This window comes from Rhinatrema bivittatum, chromosome 3 (genome assembly GCF_901001135.1).
Source record: "Rhinatrema bivittatum chromosome 3, aRhiBiv1.1, whole genome shotgun sequence".
NCBI classification, from domain to species: domain Eukaryota; kingdom Metazoa; phylum Chordata; class Amphibia; order Gymnophiona; family Rhinatrematidae; genus Rhinatrema; species Rhinatrema bivittatum.
In genome coordinates this window covers 472,045,883-472,064,290 of record NC_042617.1, presented here as the reverse complement: position 1 = coordinate 472,064,290, position 18,408 = coordinate 472,045,883, and the positions used below count along the sequence as shown (strand labels likewise).

The window sequence follows — 18,408 nt, the reverse complement described above, 5'->3', positions numbered from 1 at the left end:
CCTGGGCAGTGAAACAAAACCTTGGGAAGGTTCTTCCCTTGCATTGATCAGATTGTTATATTGGGTTATGACCTCTCTCCCAGGATGGAGAGCCCTCTAAAAGGAGGAGCTCCAGTGTTCTGCAGCTTGCTTTGTGTTTTTGAGGATTCTGTACTCTGTGTCCTAGGACTCTAGTCTATTTCTAATCAGTAATCTTCTCCATTGAGCTAAAGTAGCAGCTTTAGTGAATTTAATAGGAAACTGATATTACTTTATCTTGGTTATTCATTTGTCTTGCTTATTACTTCACCATGATATGGGCTTTTTCATTAACTCATGAAATCACATGGTCTAAAAAAAGATTTATTTAAAATCTTTGACTTTCATCTTCAGGAACTTGTAGCACTTTTACAAATGTCATTCAACTAGCTGGACCTCAGCTTTTTTTCAGTGATACAATCAAAAAGTTATTTATTAGGCCCTGCTCCTTGACCTTTTTTTTCTAAGGCAGTCTTTCTCAACCTTTTGAAGGCCAGGGATCAGCTAGCTACCTGACTTAAATTACATGGGCCAGTTGAAATACTGATGAGAGGGGGAAGGGGACCCCCAGAAAATTAAAGTTTGGAGAGAGGATATACTCCCTCCCCACCCAGTCTTTATTCTCATGGGTGATCCCTACATCTGGTCTGTCATTTTAGGAAGGTAACTAGCCAGTTTAAGAATTTTCTAAAAAAAAAAAATTGCAGTGATCAATTTTTTAAAAGCCCTCTCTGTCTTCTGGTTCCCAGCCATCTAACAGTGTTGTTCTCAGAAAAGAAAATACCTCCCTCTCACTCCTAGCCACAGCTTAATTTGGGGGGGGGGGGAAATCCCTCCCTGTCTCTCCCCCCCCCCCCCACCCCAGTCAGCTACCAACTCTCTCTTCCCCCACCCCAGTCAGCTGCCAGCTCTCCCTCTTTTCCCCTCTCCCCTACCAGCCAGCAACGCTACAAATAGTATCCCTATCCCATGAATCTCTTCTCATGTTGGGACTGGTTTTGAGGCCTGATCTCTGAGGGGAGCCAACTACATGTTTAATGAGCCGGAATGAGACTGGGTTGGTCTGTGCTCTGCTCTCAGGCCCCCACCTCCCATATAGAATTGAAGAGGGGGGCATGGCTGCTTCCCTCCCAGAGATGGGTGGGTCTCACACACACACACACACACACGTCCCTTGACTTACGAACTCAATTGGTTCCAGAGGGCTGGTTGTAACTCAAGTTGGTTCTAAGTCAAGACTATTTTTTTCCATAGCAAATAATGGAAATACTCATAATGCGTTCCAAACCTCCCAAAAGCACCCCTTACCTAACCATTTCTATAATTAAAAAAAATGGTTGTATAATGTCTGTAATTACCAGAAACACAAATAATTTCCTAGTGTACTCACTAAAAAGTTATAAAATGTGCCTAGCCTACCAGAAACAACAATTTCACCTCCTCTACCAGTTCTTTTACGATATCTGTATATGGACACTCTATCTGGGTAACATCAAGCTAGGTTGAGAGAACATTGCACAAATCGCATCTTTGGTTGAGTTTCCTCACTCCGAAGGTCATCAAATCTTCACAGGAGAGCACTGTTCTGTTTGTACACCACACTCTGAATGTCAAAGTGACCCCTAACCTCTACACTTAATACCTAAACCTCACCTTGAGTTACTAGGTGGGCCTCCCATAGTTATAAATACCTATCTAGCGTGAGGGCATTATGGCTAGTCAGTCTTTCTCTCTCCCCCGAATGGAAATATGGTTGTAACTAGAGATCTGTTCGTAACTCAAGGGACCCACTGTGTGTGCGTGTGTGTGTGTATATATCTCTATATACCGTATATAGATAGATAGAGATTCCACAGGGCAGAGGGGGAAATGTTAGGCAATGTCTTTGTTGTCTGTGGTGCATTGCAGCTACAAGGCAGGTCTTGCTTCCTCCTCTTCCTTTTACAAGCACCATTGTTCCACAGATCAGCAGAAATCCTGCAAGGGATTGAAGCTGATCAAAGGACTGATGGTTCAGAAATACTGTTATGTGGGATGCCTGGGATGTGTGTTTCTGTGTTTAACTTATATCTCATGCAAGAGATGTACTGTTTGTAGTAGAATCAGCATTGTTGCTAACACAGTGAATTTTTATCCTAACCCACTTTGTCAAGGAAACTAAACTAAACAGTATTAAATGTAAGCTGCATGGTATTTTCAGTGAATCAACAGTGTTCCGTTGAATTGGCTTTGTAACTGGGTCACTTTTTCAGGATAGAGGAAACTGAGACTTCTGCTGTGCCATCACCTTTCTCAGCTTTGGGAGACCTCTGATACATGTATATATACTAGAAAATTATTACCTATGCAGTTTTCCCCTCCAGGCTTTGAAAGTAAACTTATCCTTAGACAAGCTGATAGAATAATCCTCAAGATTGTTTAGAAGTAGCCGGCAACAAAACTCAAGATTGTGCTGGTGTCACTTGAACGATCTCTGAGATCTTTGTTCTTACAATAAATTTCTGTGTAGCAGTAATTTAATCCCTGATTTAGGCCACTTCTGTTAAAGAATAGTCAAATTGAGTCTTGGTTCTTGTCACAGGTCCTGTTTATCCCCTCATGGATGTGCCAACAAGTTTTTGACAGTTAATTCTGCTGGTGTTTTGTTTATCTGACCTATGTTGTTTTATATTGTTGCAGATCTTGTAGTACTTTGTGTGACATATATTTCATTTCATATTATATATGTTTATATGTACCTAGTATATGATTTTATGAATGTTTTTAGTGTAAACCACTTGGTTAAAAATTGTTTTACAGGTAGTATATAAAGCCAAATAGTGTATCTAGATTATAAATACAAGAGATATCAGAGAGAAATTATCTGCTAGTAATAGCATTTTTTTTTTTTTTTGCATTCCTACTCTTCCTAAAATAGCTCACAGAGTTTTGTGACTGAAGGGCATATGTAATTGACTTGCCTATATAACAAAGTCCAGGTACTCTTCCTTGTGAGTGCATGGATCAGTTTCCCTAAAATGTTTTCATATTGGAGGAAAGGATTGCGAAAAACACTTTTACTGATTAAATTATTTTCTCTTGATGAGCTTTGCCTGATTCAAACTTCTGACCTGACTTCAATTTATATTAGATGAGGGCGTAGAAAGAAAGTGGTTTTTGGTTTTTATTTTTACATTTTTCAGTTACCTTTTTAAAAAAAGGAATTGGTGCTTACTGTAAGTACTCTAGTGATCGTCTCATTTTCAAATATCAAAGTACTTGGAGCAGGAGGTGTAAGCTTTGTTTTCTTAAAAAATCCCACTTTCTTTGAAGATATTTACTGATAAGTGATGCTTCATTGTAGGAGGATTGACAAATGGTAGTGGTCGCTATATTTCTGCAGCACCTGGAGCAGAAGCCAAATATCGCAATGCAGCTAGCACCTCCAGTCTGTTTAGTTCCAGCAGTCAGCTCTTCCCACCATCACGTCTTCGTTACAGTAGATCTGATATTATGCCTTCTGGTCGTAGTAGATTGCTAGAAGACTTCAGAAACAATAGATTCCCTAACCTGCAGCTAAGGGACCTTATTGGACACATTGTTGAATTTTCTCAAGACCAGCATGGATCTAGGTGAGTTTTGAATCAAACTATAACTGGTGACTTGTGGAAATGCTTTATTCTCATTATATATTACGCTTACCTGGCACCCTTATCCAGGGCACCTTACAAGCATGGTAGCCTATAATGGAAAGGGAGATGAAGACAAGTCACTAAATCAGTGGAAGGCAAAAAAGGCAACATAGATATACTGGATTTTTTAAGTTAAACATGGATGAATCCTGGATGTCATAAGGGAGTTTCTTACAAATATGAATGGAAAGGACAGGAAGAACCTGGAACAGGAAAGGCTCGGGTTTAATGTTAAAGATAAACAGAAATATTCCATGGGAAGAGCAAAGTTGGTGAGGAGTAGAGCAGAAAGTAATTAAGGAGGACAAGTAGGAGCCGTGGATTATGTTCATATGTAAGAACATGGAACTAAGTGTTGGAGAGCAAGGGGAGTCCAGATGTGAGAGCAACAGATTAATTGTATAGTAGCCGGGCTGTAGAATTTTGAGGATCCTGGAAGGGTCAGAGTAGCAAATTGCGTAAACTGGCTAAAAAAACTATTACTGTAGTCTTAAGTGGGAGGTATGAAGGGCTTTTAAAAGTAAACAGTAAGCATCAAATGTTAGTGTGGCGTATTTTGCATATTTCTGGAAGCCTAGAAAAGAATGTTAGAAATATGGTGGTCAATTTTAAAAGAACCTCACGGGCATCCATGTGCACACAGTTCATGGTACATGCACATGGATGCGACTATTTTATAACGTGTGTGCGTCGGCGAACGCATGTTATAAAATACAGTTCCCGTGCGCACATGCACACCGGATTTTAAAATCCGCGCAAACATCTGCAAGCGAGTTGGAACTTGTGTGTGTGTGGGGGGGGGATTTTAGAAACCATCGCGTGGTGAGGCGAGTAGGCCTTACCCAGTCCACTCCAATTAAGGAGCGGACTGGGAGAAAACTTCCCTATACCCCTACCTATCCTACCCCTACCTACCTACCCTTTTTTTTTTATATATATATACATTAGCTGTTCCTTCGGAGCAGACGTAAGTTACGCACGCTGGCCAGCTGCCAGCACGTGCTTCCTAATAGCCACTGTCCCAGCTGGCCCCCACCCAGGCCATGCCCCCAGCCCGCCCCTTCTGTGCATATCGGGTGTTAAGTGTGTGCCCGGGCACTTGCTAAAATGTGCTCAGCATGCACGTGATCCGGCCACATGCATAATCTCCGTTTTAACACATGCAGACCATCGAAAATTCAGGCTATGGAGAGTAAAGAAATGAGTCAAATAATGCCCTGGGTTCCTTAGTTATCAAAAGAGGAATGTACTATCAGTGGAAACATATCCTAGGCAAGGTTGAGGGGTGCACATGGGTAACACAGAAAAAATCACCTTGGTTTTCATTGTATTCAGGGAAAGGCTGTGTGAATGCATTCAAGACAATTCAGAAGACAGCAGGACAAGCAAGGAGGAAAGGGGTGAAAAAGATGTAGATTTCTGAAACTGTAATATCAACACATGAGAAGAAATTAGTGAAGGAAGATAGAAGCTAACTGGGGTCCAGGGCAGAACAGTGGGATAATTAAAAGTGAAGGATGAAGTGATAAATTAACAAGAACAGTGGAGAACCAATTGGATACACAAGAGTAAATCCACTGCAAAGCTAAAGAGGAGAGCATTTTAAGAAACAAAATGTTATCCGTATCAAATGCTGTAGCAAGATCGATTAGGACAGGAATAGAAGAGGACTTGCCCATACTTGATCTTGAAAGATGGTTAAGTAAGTGGACCAAACTAGTTTTAGGGAAGATTGAACTATAAATTCATGTGGCTAGAATTTAGCCACCTAAGTCAGGGGCATTCCAGGGGTGGGCGGGAGGAGTTTCGTGGAGGTCAGAGTTAGCCACAAAAATAATGCAGCTAACTCTGGTTGTGCCGCTACCTGTCCTAAAGTGTGCCGCTTAAACATATGCATCTAACTTTGATAGCGCGATGTATTTAGCGAAGCAACCGTGCTGCTGAATATACCCTGCTAGTTCACCGGATAGATTTATCCGGCTAACTAGCTGAGCTGCTCAGTGGCTGAATATTGTCCCCTAGAAATCTGAGATGAATTCAAGTCTGTCATTTACTAGATACCCCTTTCAATCCACACATGACATGTTGTCTTCCTGTGTTTTAATTTGTCTCATTTGATGATGATGTACCCCCTCCAATCTTGTGCAGTTCAGAGACCAGAAATGTGCCCATTCATACATCCTACTGGTTGCTGTATTTGCTTTTAGTATGCAATCATAAGGTACTTTTGTATCCTGTTGTAATAAATTGTATATTTATTTATTTATTTTGAATTCTTATATACCGACATTCCTGTATAATATACAAATCACACCGGTTTACAGTACAACAGAACAGTCGCGGGTAAGGCATTAGATTAAAACATTGCATCTAAGAGAATATAAACATATAAACAATTCGAGGGAAACGTGAGGGAGACCCTATAAACATTAGAGCCTTAAAACATTAGAGCATTAATAATAAACATTAGCATAAACCTTAACATTAGAACGTAAGCATAAAATTTAAGAAACATTGGCTTAATGGCATGACTGCAATTAATGCTGTTGGGGATACCAACCGAACAATGGAAGACTAGCAGGAGCTTAGGCTTAAATCGGGGTAACAATGGATAACAGAGCAGAGTAACTACATCAGAAGAACTGAAGACTATAGAACCGAATTAAGAAGTGAACAATATTAGAGAGACCAGGTGTGAAGAAGGGGACAGGGGAGAAAGGCATATAAATATGGCAGTTGTAATGATTATGTAATGAATTAGAAGTTCTGATTTTGAGCTAGAGATGTGAAATTCTACAGTGTTGCGAAGCTTGTTGTGCTTACCACGCTTGTAGCTTATGACACATTTTGCTTTGACATGCTTTTATAAATGACCCCTCAAAATGGACATTTTATTGTGCTGTGTTATTTACTGCATGCAAGCTTGAACATGCAAAATTATCACATCCACAAGGAACTATGAGGATGTCATGTTAGCAGTGTGTTGTGGCAGAGATTTTGGGAACATGCCCTGACCTGATACACCATTGTGCTCTGTGTCCCTGGTATCAAATTTTTCTTTGTGCCAAAGGAGGACATTGAAGCAACTAGACCTATTCAGGATGAGAGGTTTAGTAAAGGTCATACAGTTGCTGGCACAAGGGAAAATCATCAATTCAAGCCCATTGAGCCAACTAAAATTTGCATTAGCTTAATTTTGAATGGCGTCACCTCCTTCATTGCAAGTGTTCTAGAACAGTGGTTCTCAACCTTTTTCCTATCCTGACACACCTGACAGACCACATTCACATGTGTGACACACTGCTCATTACGATTTACGGCGGAAATAAAAAAAATAAAGGTCCAGTATTATTTTTATTGTTAAGAATGACACAAGGAAAAGATACATATTGTATCTGAACAGAAATTGCATAAGCAGTAAACATCTCACACCAAAACAGCACCAATTTCCAGCACTTAACAGTAACCACCTTACCTAAGAAAAAGCAACACTGAAAATATTACACCAGGCATTAAGACAATACATCTCCTATTAGGAAAACAGACCAAGTCAGGCTGCTATAGAGCCCTACACAGAAACTACACCCAAGCAGAGAACCTCACCTGAATCACATGTGCTGACCCTCACCTAATAAAGAATAGAGAGACCAAAATGCATAACTAGAAGCATGCAGACAAAAACTGAATTGGAAACCGTAACAAGCCAGAGTCTCTGTATGCAGTGCAACAGAGGAAAAAAAGAAACATCACCCATCCTTATAAAACTAATCAAGAAATATAAAATCAGTAGCCGTAAAACCATACTAACAAAAAGAACAGATTATTTCAAAACAGCGGATGAATGGAATATCCAATAATTAAAAACTCATATCAAAAATTTCTAGAATACCAATAAAATATTTTAAAATAGACACACAGACCCAGTAATGAAAAATAATGATACAAAAAATGTTTTGCTCTGCATACCTGGGAACGTTTGATATCCAGGTGCCCTGAGATTGTTTTGAATTAGCAGAAGGAGGGGTGGTTTGCTTGCAACTTTCTCCTCTCTCTCTCTCACACTGGCTCTCACTCACTCACTCACATATACACATGCTTTTTCTCTACTTATATAGGCTCTTAATTACACATTTACACACATGCTATCTTTTCAGGCTTACATACACAGGCTTTCAATCACACTCATACATGCTGTCCTTTTCTCTCACACACAGATTCTCATTCACATGCTTACAAACATGCTCTCTCTTTCTCTCATTTACACACAGGCTTTCAATCACATGCTCCCTCACCTAAACCAGCTCTCAATCACACACATATACTCTTTCACATGTACAGGCTCTCAATCATTCACATACATGCTATCTCACTCACACACACACACACAAGATCTCAAACACATGCTTGCTCATTCACTCACTCTCCCCCCTCCCCCGAACAAGCGTCAGCAGCAGCCGCCTCCACTTCTAACCCTAAAGGCAGCAGCAATCTACTTCATTTTCAGCCCTCGCGGAGCAGGGAGTCCCATCGGCCACGGGGGTTGATGACGTTCTTTGTTTTCTCTGAGCCGCGCTGCTCATTCTTCAGACCACGCCTCTCTTCTTTTCTTCAGGCCAATGCTGAGCGCATCTTCCCACGCATGCACCCGCTGCTCACCACTTCCTCTTCTGGGCGTGGGAGGGGGGGTGCGGGAAGAAGAGAGCATGCCAGTGCTGCTGACTCCAGCTCTCCTGCCGCGTTCTGCCCAGGCTTTCAGTGTTTTAAGCCCGGGTATAGGACCTGTCTTGCTTGGGTAGGGGGAGCAGCTGGGTCAGCAGGGGACCAGGAAGTGTGGCGACACACCTGTGTGGGCTTGGCGACACATTGGTGTAGAACCACTGTTCTAGAACATGAACATGAATATTTTCATGCCCTTTAAGTATCCAACTTCCAACCTGGTCCGTATTTAGCTTGCATCTATGATAAATTCTGGTGGATTTGGCCATATATGCAAAGTCTCAGCTGAGGAATGTAATGTCTTGGTCAATTTCTTGCACCCCCAAGGGCCTGCCAGGTCATTTTACTGGCTGCCCTGTAGAGATACCTGTTGGGTTCCAGAAGAGCACATTATTGCTACCCTTGATGCACCCATAACAACTTCATCAGGCAGGTGGTACATTTATTCACAAGCCACTTTGTCACGCATTGATGGGACATTCTAAAGCATGTGCAAGGCAGGAAAAATCCCTAAGTGAATTTTTGTGAAATCTGCAGTTTAAGCAATTCTCGTATGTAGTGTCTTGCCTTTTCTTGTTTTGTGCTTAAATAAAAGCTTGGAAACCTTGGCTGGTACCTTTTCTGGCTGTCTGGAGTGGGCCCCTAGGCAATGGAGTTGTCATTTTTGCTGAATTGGCAGTGGCTCAGCCATCACTAACCAGTGCAAGGTAACTAATCAGCATTCAAAGTTTTGCACTGACTTTGACTAATTTATGAAAATATGTCTAAACAAATATGTAAAAAGCTAAAAGTGTGGTAAACTGAGCTGCATTGTACAATTTCACATCTCTAGCTCATTTGCATGTTTCACAGCTGGGTTCCAAAGATGGCTCTTTGTATCATATGGGCTGATGCAGCTCATTACTGAACACGTGATTGGACACACGTCCATAACTCCTGATGCAAAACGGGGTAGCGCATCCAAACAGAGTGTGTAGCTAATAGCGCTCATCACATGTCAATTCATGTTGAGACTATTAGCTGTTTCTCCCGATGCAAAAAAAAAGTGTACCTGATGCTCACAATTTTACCCTAAAAATTAACGACAGCCCCGGAGCAGATGTTAATTCTTGAGGAGCCCAAACATTTTACAGAAAAGCAGAAAATACTGCTTTTCTGTAGTTCCTCAGACTTAATATCATGGCAATATTAAGTTGGAACCAAAGGAAGAAGATTGGTAAACACCAAGGAATTTTATTAGTACAATTTGTCATAAAAAGCCTGACTCAGGCCGAGTTTCGCTCTATTCGGAGCTGCTTCAGGGGCTACATAAAAACAAATACAACCAATACAAAAAAATATTCATATATAAATAAATGTAAACATATATATAAACATATATATAAAAAACATATAAAACCATGCTGACATAATAAAAATTATATAAAAAATATATTGAATAAAACTGAACAAAGGAAAACAGATGAATATTAACCAATCAGATTGACAGGTGTTATAAGGAAAATGGTACAGAATTTATTTAGACTTTGCCTATAATAAAAATGCTGATTGCAAGGTGGTCACCTAGTAATCATATATTAAGAAAACAGCATACTGTGTATCCATGAGCTATTAAATACAAAACGGGGGTTGGTATGTTTGTGTCAACAACTTGACCTCCCATTATTTAATATCAATTTAAATGTTTAATATTATCCTCCCATCCTAAGAACTAATATTACAATATATGTATATAGCAGTGTATTCAATTGGTGCCTATATGAAATTCTAGAATAAATTGATGTTAAAATAATTAAAAATTAAAATTGAATAAAAAATAAAGAATAAAAAAGAGGAAAAACAATGAACCAGCAATGTTAAAGAACTCTGTAACTACCTGTTAGACAATGCTAGTGGTGTTTGCCTGTTTGCAGCAACTCATGCGGATACAATGTCGTTAAAATCCATGTATTGTGCTAAACGACACTTAAAGAGGACAAGGACAAAAAACAAAACACGTAAATTAAAAAAGGAAAAACCAGTGTTTATTGTCAAATCCAAAAAATGAACTAGGTTGTCAAGAAATAGTATAAAACCTGCCCACGATCTCTCTAAAATCTAATGTTTAAAAAATAATTATTAAAATAAAAAATATAATTAAAAAATAAACGACGGACGGATGGGCACTCCGGGCTGTATATAGAATTACCAAAATAGAATTATAATGGTATTAAGCAAACAAGTGGGGGACTAAAGTTAGATTATTATTTTACTATTCCTAAATGTATAACTTAAAATACCAGTCATTATAATTTCCCAGACTGAAGGCGCTTTGTAACCACATAATTATTAGGAGTAAGGGTCTAACTAAAAAACAAATAAACCCGCATGGTGGGGAAGCAGCTATATTTACCTGTTTGAGCAGGTTTTTTAGAAAAGCCGGAGGTTGTCCATTAACAAATGTGCATGTGAATTCCTTGTATTTGACGTCCGTGTTGTAAACTAAAAAACTACTAAAATATGACTTGGCTAAAAAATGCACAAATAACTAGAAATATAAAAGTTAAAAATAAAACTATTGCTGATGCATCCATGTTGTAGCAAAGTTGAAGAACAAATGGCACATGGTTACACATTATATAAAGCCGGTGGTCAATTGTAATTACCAATCATTTAAAATGTGTCTTAAAAGTAAAAGATCAATTTTAAAAATTGCAAAGATTAAAGGCGGGCTAAACTAAAATAGTAGTGGCAGATGCTTACATGTAGTAACAATCTTAATCCCCAACGAGACAAACAAAGAGAAAACCTATTAAAATATCTTCGAGATAACCTTACTTACAGAGCCTATGAAAACCATTGAATTTAGTTGGCACACAGTCACACTGTATATGAAGCAAGTTGTTAATTTAAAATGTGACTTAAAAACAGTAGGAAAAAGCCTTTAAAAAAACAATTAGAACACATGCTGTTACCCGTGGGTAAAAGAAATTATCTTCTTTGTTTGGTCGCTACTTGCAATATTGGATCGGTTTTCAGTTTGTTTCCTTGGACTTTCCTTTTAAGGTAATTTAAGTTGGAGAAACCGGAAAAAATAAATTTCCTGGCGTGTAGCCAGATGGCCTAGGGACCAGTGGGTTCCCCTGCCAGCAGATGGAGACAGTCAGGTTTCAAAGCTGACATCACCCTAGAAACACCTCTGCAGTGACCTCAGCCCTTCAGTATTTCTCCATCTCCAGCAGATGCAGACATGCTTTCCCTATGGGGATCGCTGTACCTTTTGGAAGAAGACATTCTACTTTTAAATTGGAGAAAAGATTGAGCCCCGCTCTTCTGGGGTGATACCTATAGGTCCCTCCCCCAGTTGAGAATTCCTGAGGTGATTTCTGAGATCCCTCAGGGGTGTGCTTTGGTCCGGGAACCAGTTCCAGGCGTGGACTTTGCTGCTGAAGCAGCTGAAAGGCAGCGAGTGCAGGAAAGCAGAGTGCGGCGGTGACAGCCAAAGCCCTCTCCCCCCGCAGCCAGAAACCATCTCTGTACTCAGCCAACAAGTGGTGAGCCCAGGTAAGCAAAAAAAATTTTCTCTCAAATTCAGAGATGTTGGAGATGTTTCGGTAAGACTTCCTCCATTCTTGCTCGGCGCACTGTACTGACTATGTTCCCAATCCTGTTGGGGTAAGGGGAAGTGGGTTTCGTGCCCCCCCCCCCAGTGGGCTAGGTCCCACTTTAGGTTTGGACAGTATACTGCGTGGTAGGTCACGGCGCCGTCGCCATTTTGCTTGCATTTTTGTGCCTGTATTGCCCACCATAGAGGTTCAGTATGCGCAGTGAGTGTCGGCAACATCCTGCACATACATACGCGCACAATTAACTAGGCGCAGAATACAAGTAAAGCTGGGCGCATGTGCCTCGCTGCGGCCACATAGACGCCCGAAATCTGTGGCTCCAGCAGCAAGGAAATATAAGTGCCTTTCTGCGCTGCTTGTCATATTAGGGCTGAACAGTCTGGCCTGGGTCCTTGATTATGTCAGGACTGTGAGGAAGCCCGGGGAGAGTTGGCCTCCCCAGACTTTGCTAAGCCTAGCTCCGCCTATTCAGAGGATGTATCAACCACAGCCTTAACTGGAAATATCTTGGATCTGAGTAATCTCAGGACTGGGTCATCCATGGGAGAGGGAAATTTAGCGGCACCTATCCCAGTACCTCCTGGGCTAAGCATGGGACCCGGCCACCACCTCTTGGGTGGAATTCTTTCAAGGCCTTCAAGCCTTCGTACAGGCACATTCTGCCACCTCACTTGCCCCTGTCCAGAGGGAATCTGAGTCGATAAGCTCTCCTTCTCCCAGTCCTATCGACAGACCTAGAGGCATGCCTCGACTCACCAAGGGTATCCCTGGCAGGGACCTGGACCGCACGGACGAAGAAGAGGATCCAGATTTCTTGGAAGATGGGCAAATCCCCCCTGGATTAGAACCATATTTGACCATGTTACAGTTTTCCATAGAGACGAATTGCCAGTCCTGGTTTCCCAGATCCTGAAGATGCTGGGAGTTCCTGGGCCGGACTCTGACAGAGCCAAAGAAGAATTCCATTCTGATTTCCCTATGGAAAGTCTCTTGCTACTTTCCAGTACTGGAAGTCATTCAGGAATTGATTGACCTGGAATGAGTTACCTCAGAAACAAGTTTTAAAGGTGAAAGAGCTTCGAAGCACTATACCCACTGGTTCCGGTAGCAAGAAAACGTTTGTGTTTCCCTAAAGTGGATGTGCTGGTCTGTCCCGTCTCTTAAGCAAACAACTATCCCAGTGGAGGGAGAAGTGGCCTTAAAGGATGCGCACTACAGGCGGATGGTGTCCATCCTTAAACAGGTCTTTGACGCAATAACGATGACCTTACAGATTGCTTCTTGTTGTGCTCTGGTAGCTCGTTCATGCCTGCTCCTGTCTTCTTGAGGTGGATGACTCGGGGCGAATTCGAGTGGATATGGAACCCGCGCCATCTTTTTAGCTGATGCGGGCTTGGACCTAGTCCATACTTCGGCCAGAGGAGTGGCCTCGGTGGCGGCCAGAATTCAGCAGACGCAACCTCGAAGGCAAATCTCATAAAGATGCCCTTTAAAGGATCACTCTTCGGAAGCAAATTGGAAAAGCTGGCCAGTAAGTGGGGCAAATTTCCAGTACCCCGGCTACCAGAAGATGAGAAAACAGTGCCCCTCGCCCATGAGGGATCGATCCAGGGGCTCCTAACACTTTTGCCCCTGCAGAAACTCAACATTTCAGAGGTCTCGTTCCTTTGTGAGGTCTCAGTCCTTTCGGAGTCGACAGCCCATGATCATGTAGTCCTGCGCACACATCCAAAATTTCTGCCAAAGGTGGTGACTGTTTTCCACATCAACCAGTCAATTATCCTTCCCATGTTCTTCCCACGGCCTCATTCTCACCCGGGGAACGTGTCCTTCACACCCTGGACTGCAAACGGACGCTCGCTTTCTACTTGGTCCATACAGTAGTCCACCCAGTTCTTTGTGTCCTTTGACACCAACAGGATGGGAGCAGCAGTGAGGAAGCAGACTCTATCCAATTGGCTAGTGGATTGAATTGCCTTCTGCTACGAGCATGCAGGCCTCCAGTAGCATGGGATCTTCTTAGTGTTTGGGTAATTGCCAGGTTCTTGTGGCCTGGTTTGGCCTTGATGGACCCTTGGTCTGACCCAGCATGGCAATTTCTTATGTTCTTATGTCCAGCTGGCTGGCAGAGTGAAGGCTCAATTTGTGCAGGCTATGGCGGCGTCAGTGGCCCATCTGCGTGTGGTCCCCGTCGCCGAAATCTGCAGGGCCACGACCTGGAGTTCTCTCCACACGTTCGCGGCTCACTACTGTCTCGACAAGGATAGTCACCAGAACAGCGCTTTTGGCCAGTCTGTCCTTCCGCAGTCTATTCCAGTCCTGAATCTATTCCAGTCTATTCCAATTGTTCTCATCGTGCTCTCTGTGAGGCCAGACTGCCCCTGTTTCCTACAGCGCCACAGTTGTGTTGTGGCCATTGGCACCTTGTTCGGCTACTGTAGGTCCCTCTGATCACTGGGGGCAGTCTGGAGCTCTGTAATCACCCACATGTTTTATTTTATTATTTATTTATATTTTTAGAGCTTTTCTATACCAGCATTCATGATACAATCATATCATGCCGGTTTACAGTTAACAGGGGGTGCAAAACCTTAAAAAACCTTAAACATGTGAGGACTACCATCCTGCTTGTCCTAGGAGAAAGCGCAGTTATTTACCCGTAACAGGTGTTCTCCTAGGACAGCAGGATGTTAGTCCTCAGGAATCCCGTCCGCCTCCCCACGATATTGGGTTCACCTTTGGTTTATTGTGTTATTTTTTCTCGCTCGTATTTTTCTATGTTACGAGACTGAAGTGGGGAACCTCGTGTGGACGCGCTGATAGCGGCAGGCTGGGCATGCTCAGTCTGCCAGTCAAAGTTTCTAGAAACTTTGACAAAAGTTTTCCGTGCCAGCTCCATCTGATGTCACCCACATGTGAGGACTAACATCCTGCTGTCCTAGGAGAACACCTGTTACAGGTAAGCAACTGCACTTTCACGTTATAAGAACATTTAAGGTATCCCTGATGAAGGATTGAGGATTTGAAACGTGGCTACGTCGGGTGTTTATATGGAAAATATATTTCCCAGTGTGATGGTATAAGTATACCTCGTCAGTGCAAGTATTTTTTCACTTTAAAATCTTTTTTGGTTGCCAGTAATCTGTGTTTGGCATTTTTAGTGAGATAATATATATAGTGAGAGATTTTTAACAAACATTTTTTTCAAATAAAAGATTGACTGTTTTGAAATTTCATAGGTGGTTGGTTGGATGTTTATGATTATAGCTAAATGCCAAGGGTTACCTGGTTGGAACAGATGATTGGCTGAGTGTGAAATCCAACCTCCCATTTTCAAAAATATTTTTCAAGCAGTCTTGATTGATAAAATTATATAAAAAATATTTTGGAAGGGGTTGTTAATTTGTTTGAAGTGATTTTTACATTCCTGTTTTTTGTGGATTTTTGTTGGGGGAAAAAAGGGTTGAGACATAGGTGGCCTGTTAGAGAAAGGTCCGCCAGCTGTAAAAGTGCCACTCCTGACCTAACCTTCCAGTTGGTAATTAAAGCAGTACTGTAGATGTCACTGTTAGTTCAAAATTTTCACCCTGTGGCACAAATGCTTTTATGAAAATTGAAAAATACTGGTTTTCACATAGTGCATTTTCAACTGGATTTACTTCAGAATGTCAAATGGATTATCAAAAGATCAAACAAATTTTAGATGAATTATTTACACAAGCTCATATTTACCATTTGCATAATTGGTTATTTTTAAGTATTGATAAGAGGACTAAAGTTCATAAATCTGTAATTGAATTTTTTATATTTAGATTTATTCAGCAAAAATTAGAACGAGCAACCCCAGCTGAGCGCCAAATGGTCTTTAATGAAATCTTGCAAGCAGCCTATCAACTAATGATCGATGTATTTGGGAACTATGTCATACAGAAGTTCTTTGAAGTAAGTATGTAATTATGTGTAAACATAAGTGAATATCGCCAAAATTTGTAGCCATGCTATTGATTTGTTTACAGACATGGTGTAAAAAATGTAATTTGCTAATGCTATTGAGTTAGCCTGGTCACCTAATTGAATATCGTACTTCAACATACATGCCATTATTCTTTTAAGACAGCATAAAGGAGAAGAGGGCAATGTTTTAATTTCTCAGTTGAACTAAAAAGTTAGTGGCAAATCTAAATAAATAAATATTTAGGAGATAGAATTAAAATAGTGACTAAAGAAAATAAATAACTAAAATATTTGACAGCCATTTTTTCATCCTTTGGACTTTTCTCCTAGTTTTATTAACTTCCCTATCCCCAGCCTTTTCAATTAGTGATCAGAAGTGACAGACCAAGATTCATCCTGGATTCTGGTATGTGTACACCCTAGTTCAGCCAGTAGGTATCACCATTAAGCAATGCCTTCTCAACATCCTTGGTTTATCCAGGGAACAAAACAGGGCCTGGGAATCAAACCTGGGGCTTCCTCATGGCATTGTACAGCACCTGAGAGTGATCGTTTGAATGGCTCTCTTGCAGACCTCTTGCTTTTGATGCACTTGAAAAGGTTATTAGTTTGTATCTCTGACAAACCTCAAATTCTCTTAACATAAGCACTTGCAAATTTCATGTAAAACTTGAATAAGGCCGGCTGTTCCCTATTTTCTGCATTAGTAATTTCATGTTTTAAAGAATGTCTTTTTGTCTCTTATATCCTCCTTCACAACATCATTTAATCATGCTTACTGTCATTTAGTCTTCTTTCTACCCTTTCTAACTTGTGGAACACATTTTATCTGTGCTTCCAAAATGGTGTGTTTAAACCATGTGTCATTTAGGCCTTGTATGTTCTCTTATTAGTTTCCTTCTAATTTAATTATTTTATCTCCATTTCTAATGTTTAATGCTACTGTAGTAGTTTTATTTATTATTCTCCCAGTGACTGTATCAGACTGTAACACAATGATCACTATTGCTAAGCAGCTCCACCGTTACCCTTGCCACTAGGTCCTATGTTCCGCTAAGAACTAGATATAAGTGGTTCCTCCTCTTCGATTCCAGGGCCAGCTGTTCCACAAAGCAATCATTTATGCTATCTAGAAACCTTTGCCCCACTTCATGCTCTGAGGAAACATTCACTCATTGATATTTGGGTAATTGAAATCTCTCATTATTATTATATTTATGGCTTCAGTAGCTTGTTCAATCTGTTAATATTTCACAATCTGTCTCACCATCCTGTTTAGAGTGAGGCTAGCCTCTTTCAACAGAAAGCAGGCTTTAGAATGAGGGGTCATGAGATGAGGGTGAAAGGGTGTAGACTCAGGAGTAATCTTAGGAAATATTTTTTTTCCAGAGAGGGTAGTGGATGCATGGAATGGCCTCCCAGTCAAGGCGGCGGAGACAGAAACAGTATCTGAATTTAAGAAAGCCTGGGATAAATACAGGGGATCTCTGAAGGAGTGATGGGAATTATAAAGTTGAAATAATTGGGTGGATGAGCAGGCTAGATGGACCATACAGTCTTTGTGCCATCATGTTTCTGTTTGGTGAAGAAGGTGAGCTGATCTTTTCGGAGTGGAGCCACCTCTGTCTGACTCCATGCTGAGTCAAGCAAGGGCTCCTCCAGCAGGGCTCCACCACCTATGGCACCAGATGCAGGATCTGCTGTAGCTTCAGGAACAAGCAAGAAGCAGAAGTGCCTGGTGCTGGGGTCAAAGTGCTCCACAACTCACTTCTGAGCCTCATCTCCATCACAGTGCTTGTCAAGACTGAAAAAGAAACACTCTTTGGTGCCATCAGGGCAGGAGTTTTCATAGCACACGGTGTTGTCGAAGCACAAGCCCTCTGTATCATTGATGCAGCAGTCCATGGCACTGTCAACTCACAAAGCCTCAGTGTCATTGAAGCTTGACTCCTTGATGCCATCGATGCAGAAACATGGCGCCAACAAGGTCTGTCATAGCTCCAGCACCAGTGGATCTTGAAGGAGATTTTTCCTAGGTGCCCTCATTTTTCCTGGCTCAAAAATTTCCTTTATCACTGTCTCATCTCTTCTGCCCAGACCCTAAATCAATCAGGGCTCCATCGGTGTTGTCTACTCAGATTACACAGCCCAGGTTCCTCCCTCTGCATCTGGAAACCCCAGACCCTTTCTGCTCTATCGTGCCCCTGGTCTCCATGAGACAGGAGGAAGCCTCTACCTGGAGTCCAGTGCAGGTTTCTCAAGATGAGAATACTATATTGGTATCCAAGAAAGATGTCTTTTCTCAGAGGACACGGTAGTTCATGGACCATATCACAGAACTGGTGAAGACTTTCTTTACCTCTTTGGCCAGTGACAAGGAGGGCATCCTTCAGCCTCTCCAACCCAGGATGAGGGATTTCTCCCAGGTCAAGCAAGGATGGTAG

General features: G+C 41.5%; 1 protein-coding gene across 7 annotated transcripts in view; it reads left to right on the top strand.

Annotated features, from left to right (window-relative positions):
• The window catches only part of PUM2 (pumilio RNA binding family member 2), a 427,826-nt gene that overhangs the window by 299,561 nt on the left and 109,857 nt on the right, over nt 1-18,408 (top strand). For all 7 annotated transcript variants that reach the window (XM_029595976.1, XM_029595973.1, XM_029595975.1 and 4 more), the window contains 2 exons: nt 3,362-3,629; nt 15,823-15,952. In XM_029595976.1, the coding sequence (XP_029451836.1) occupies nt 3,362-3,629; nt 15,823-15,952 (398 nt within the window). The remainder of the gene's footprint in view (nt 1-3,361; nt 3,630-15,822; nt 15,953-18,408) is intronic.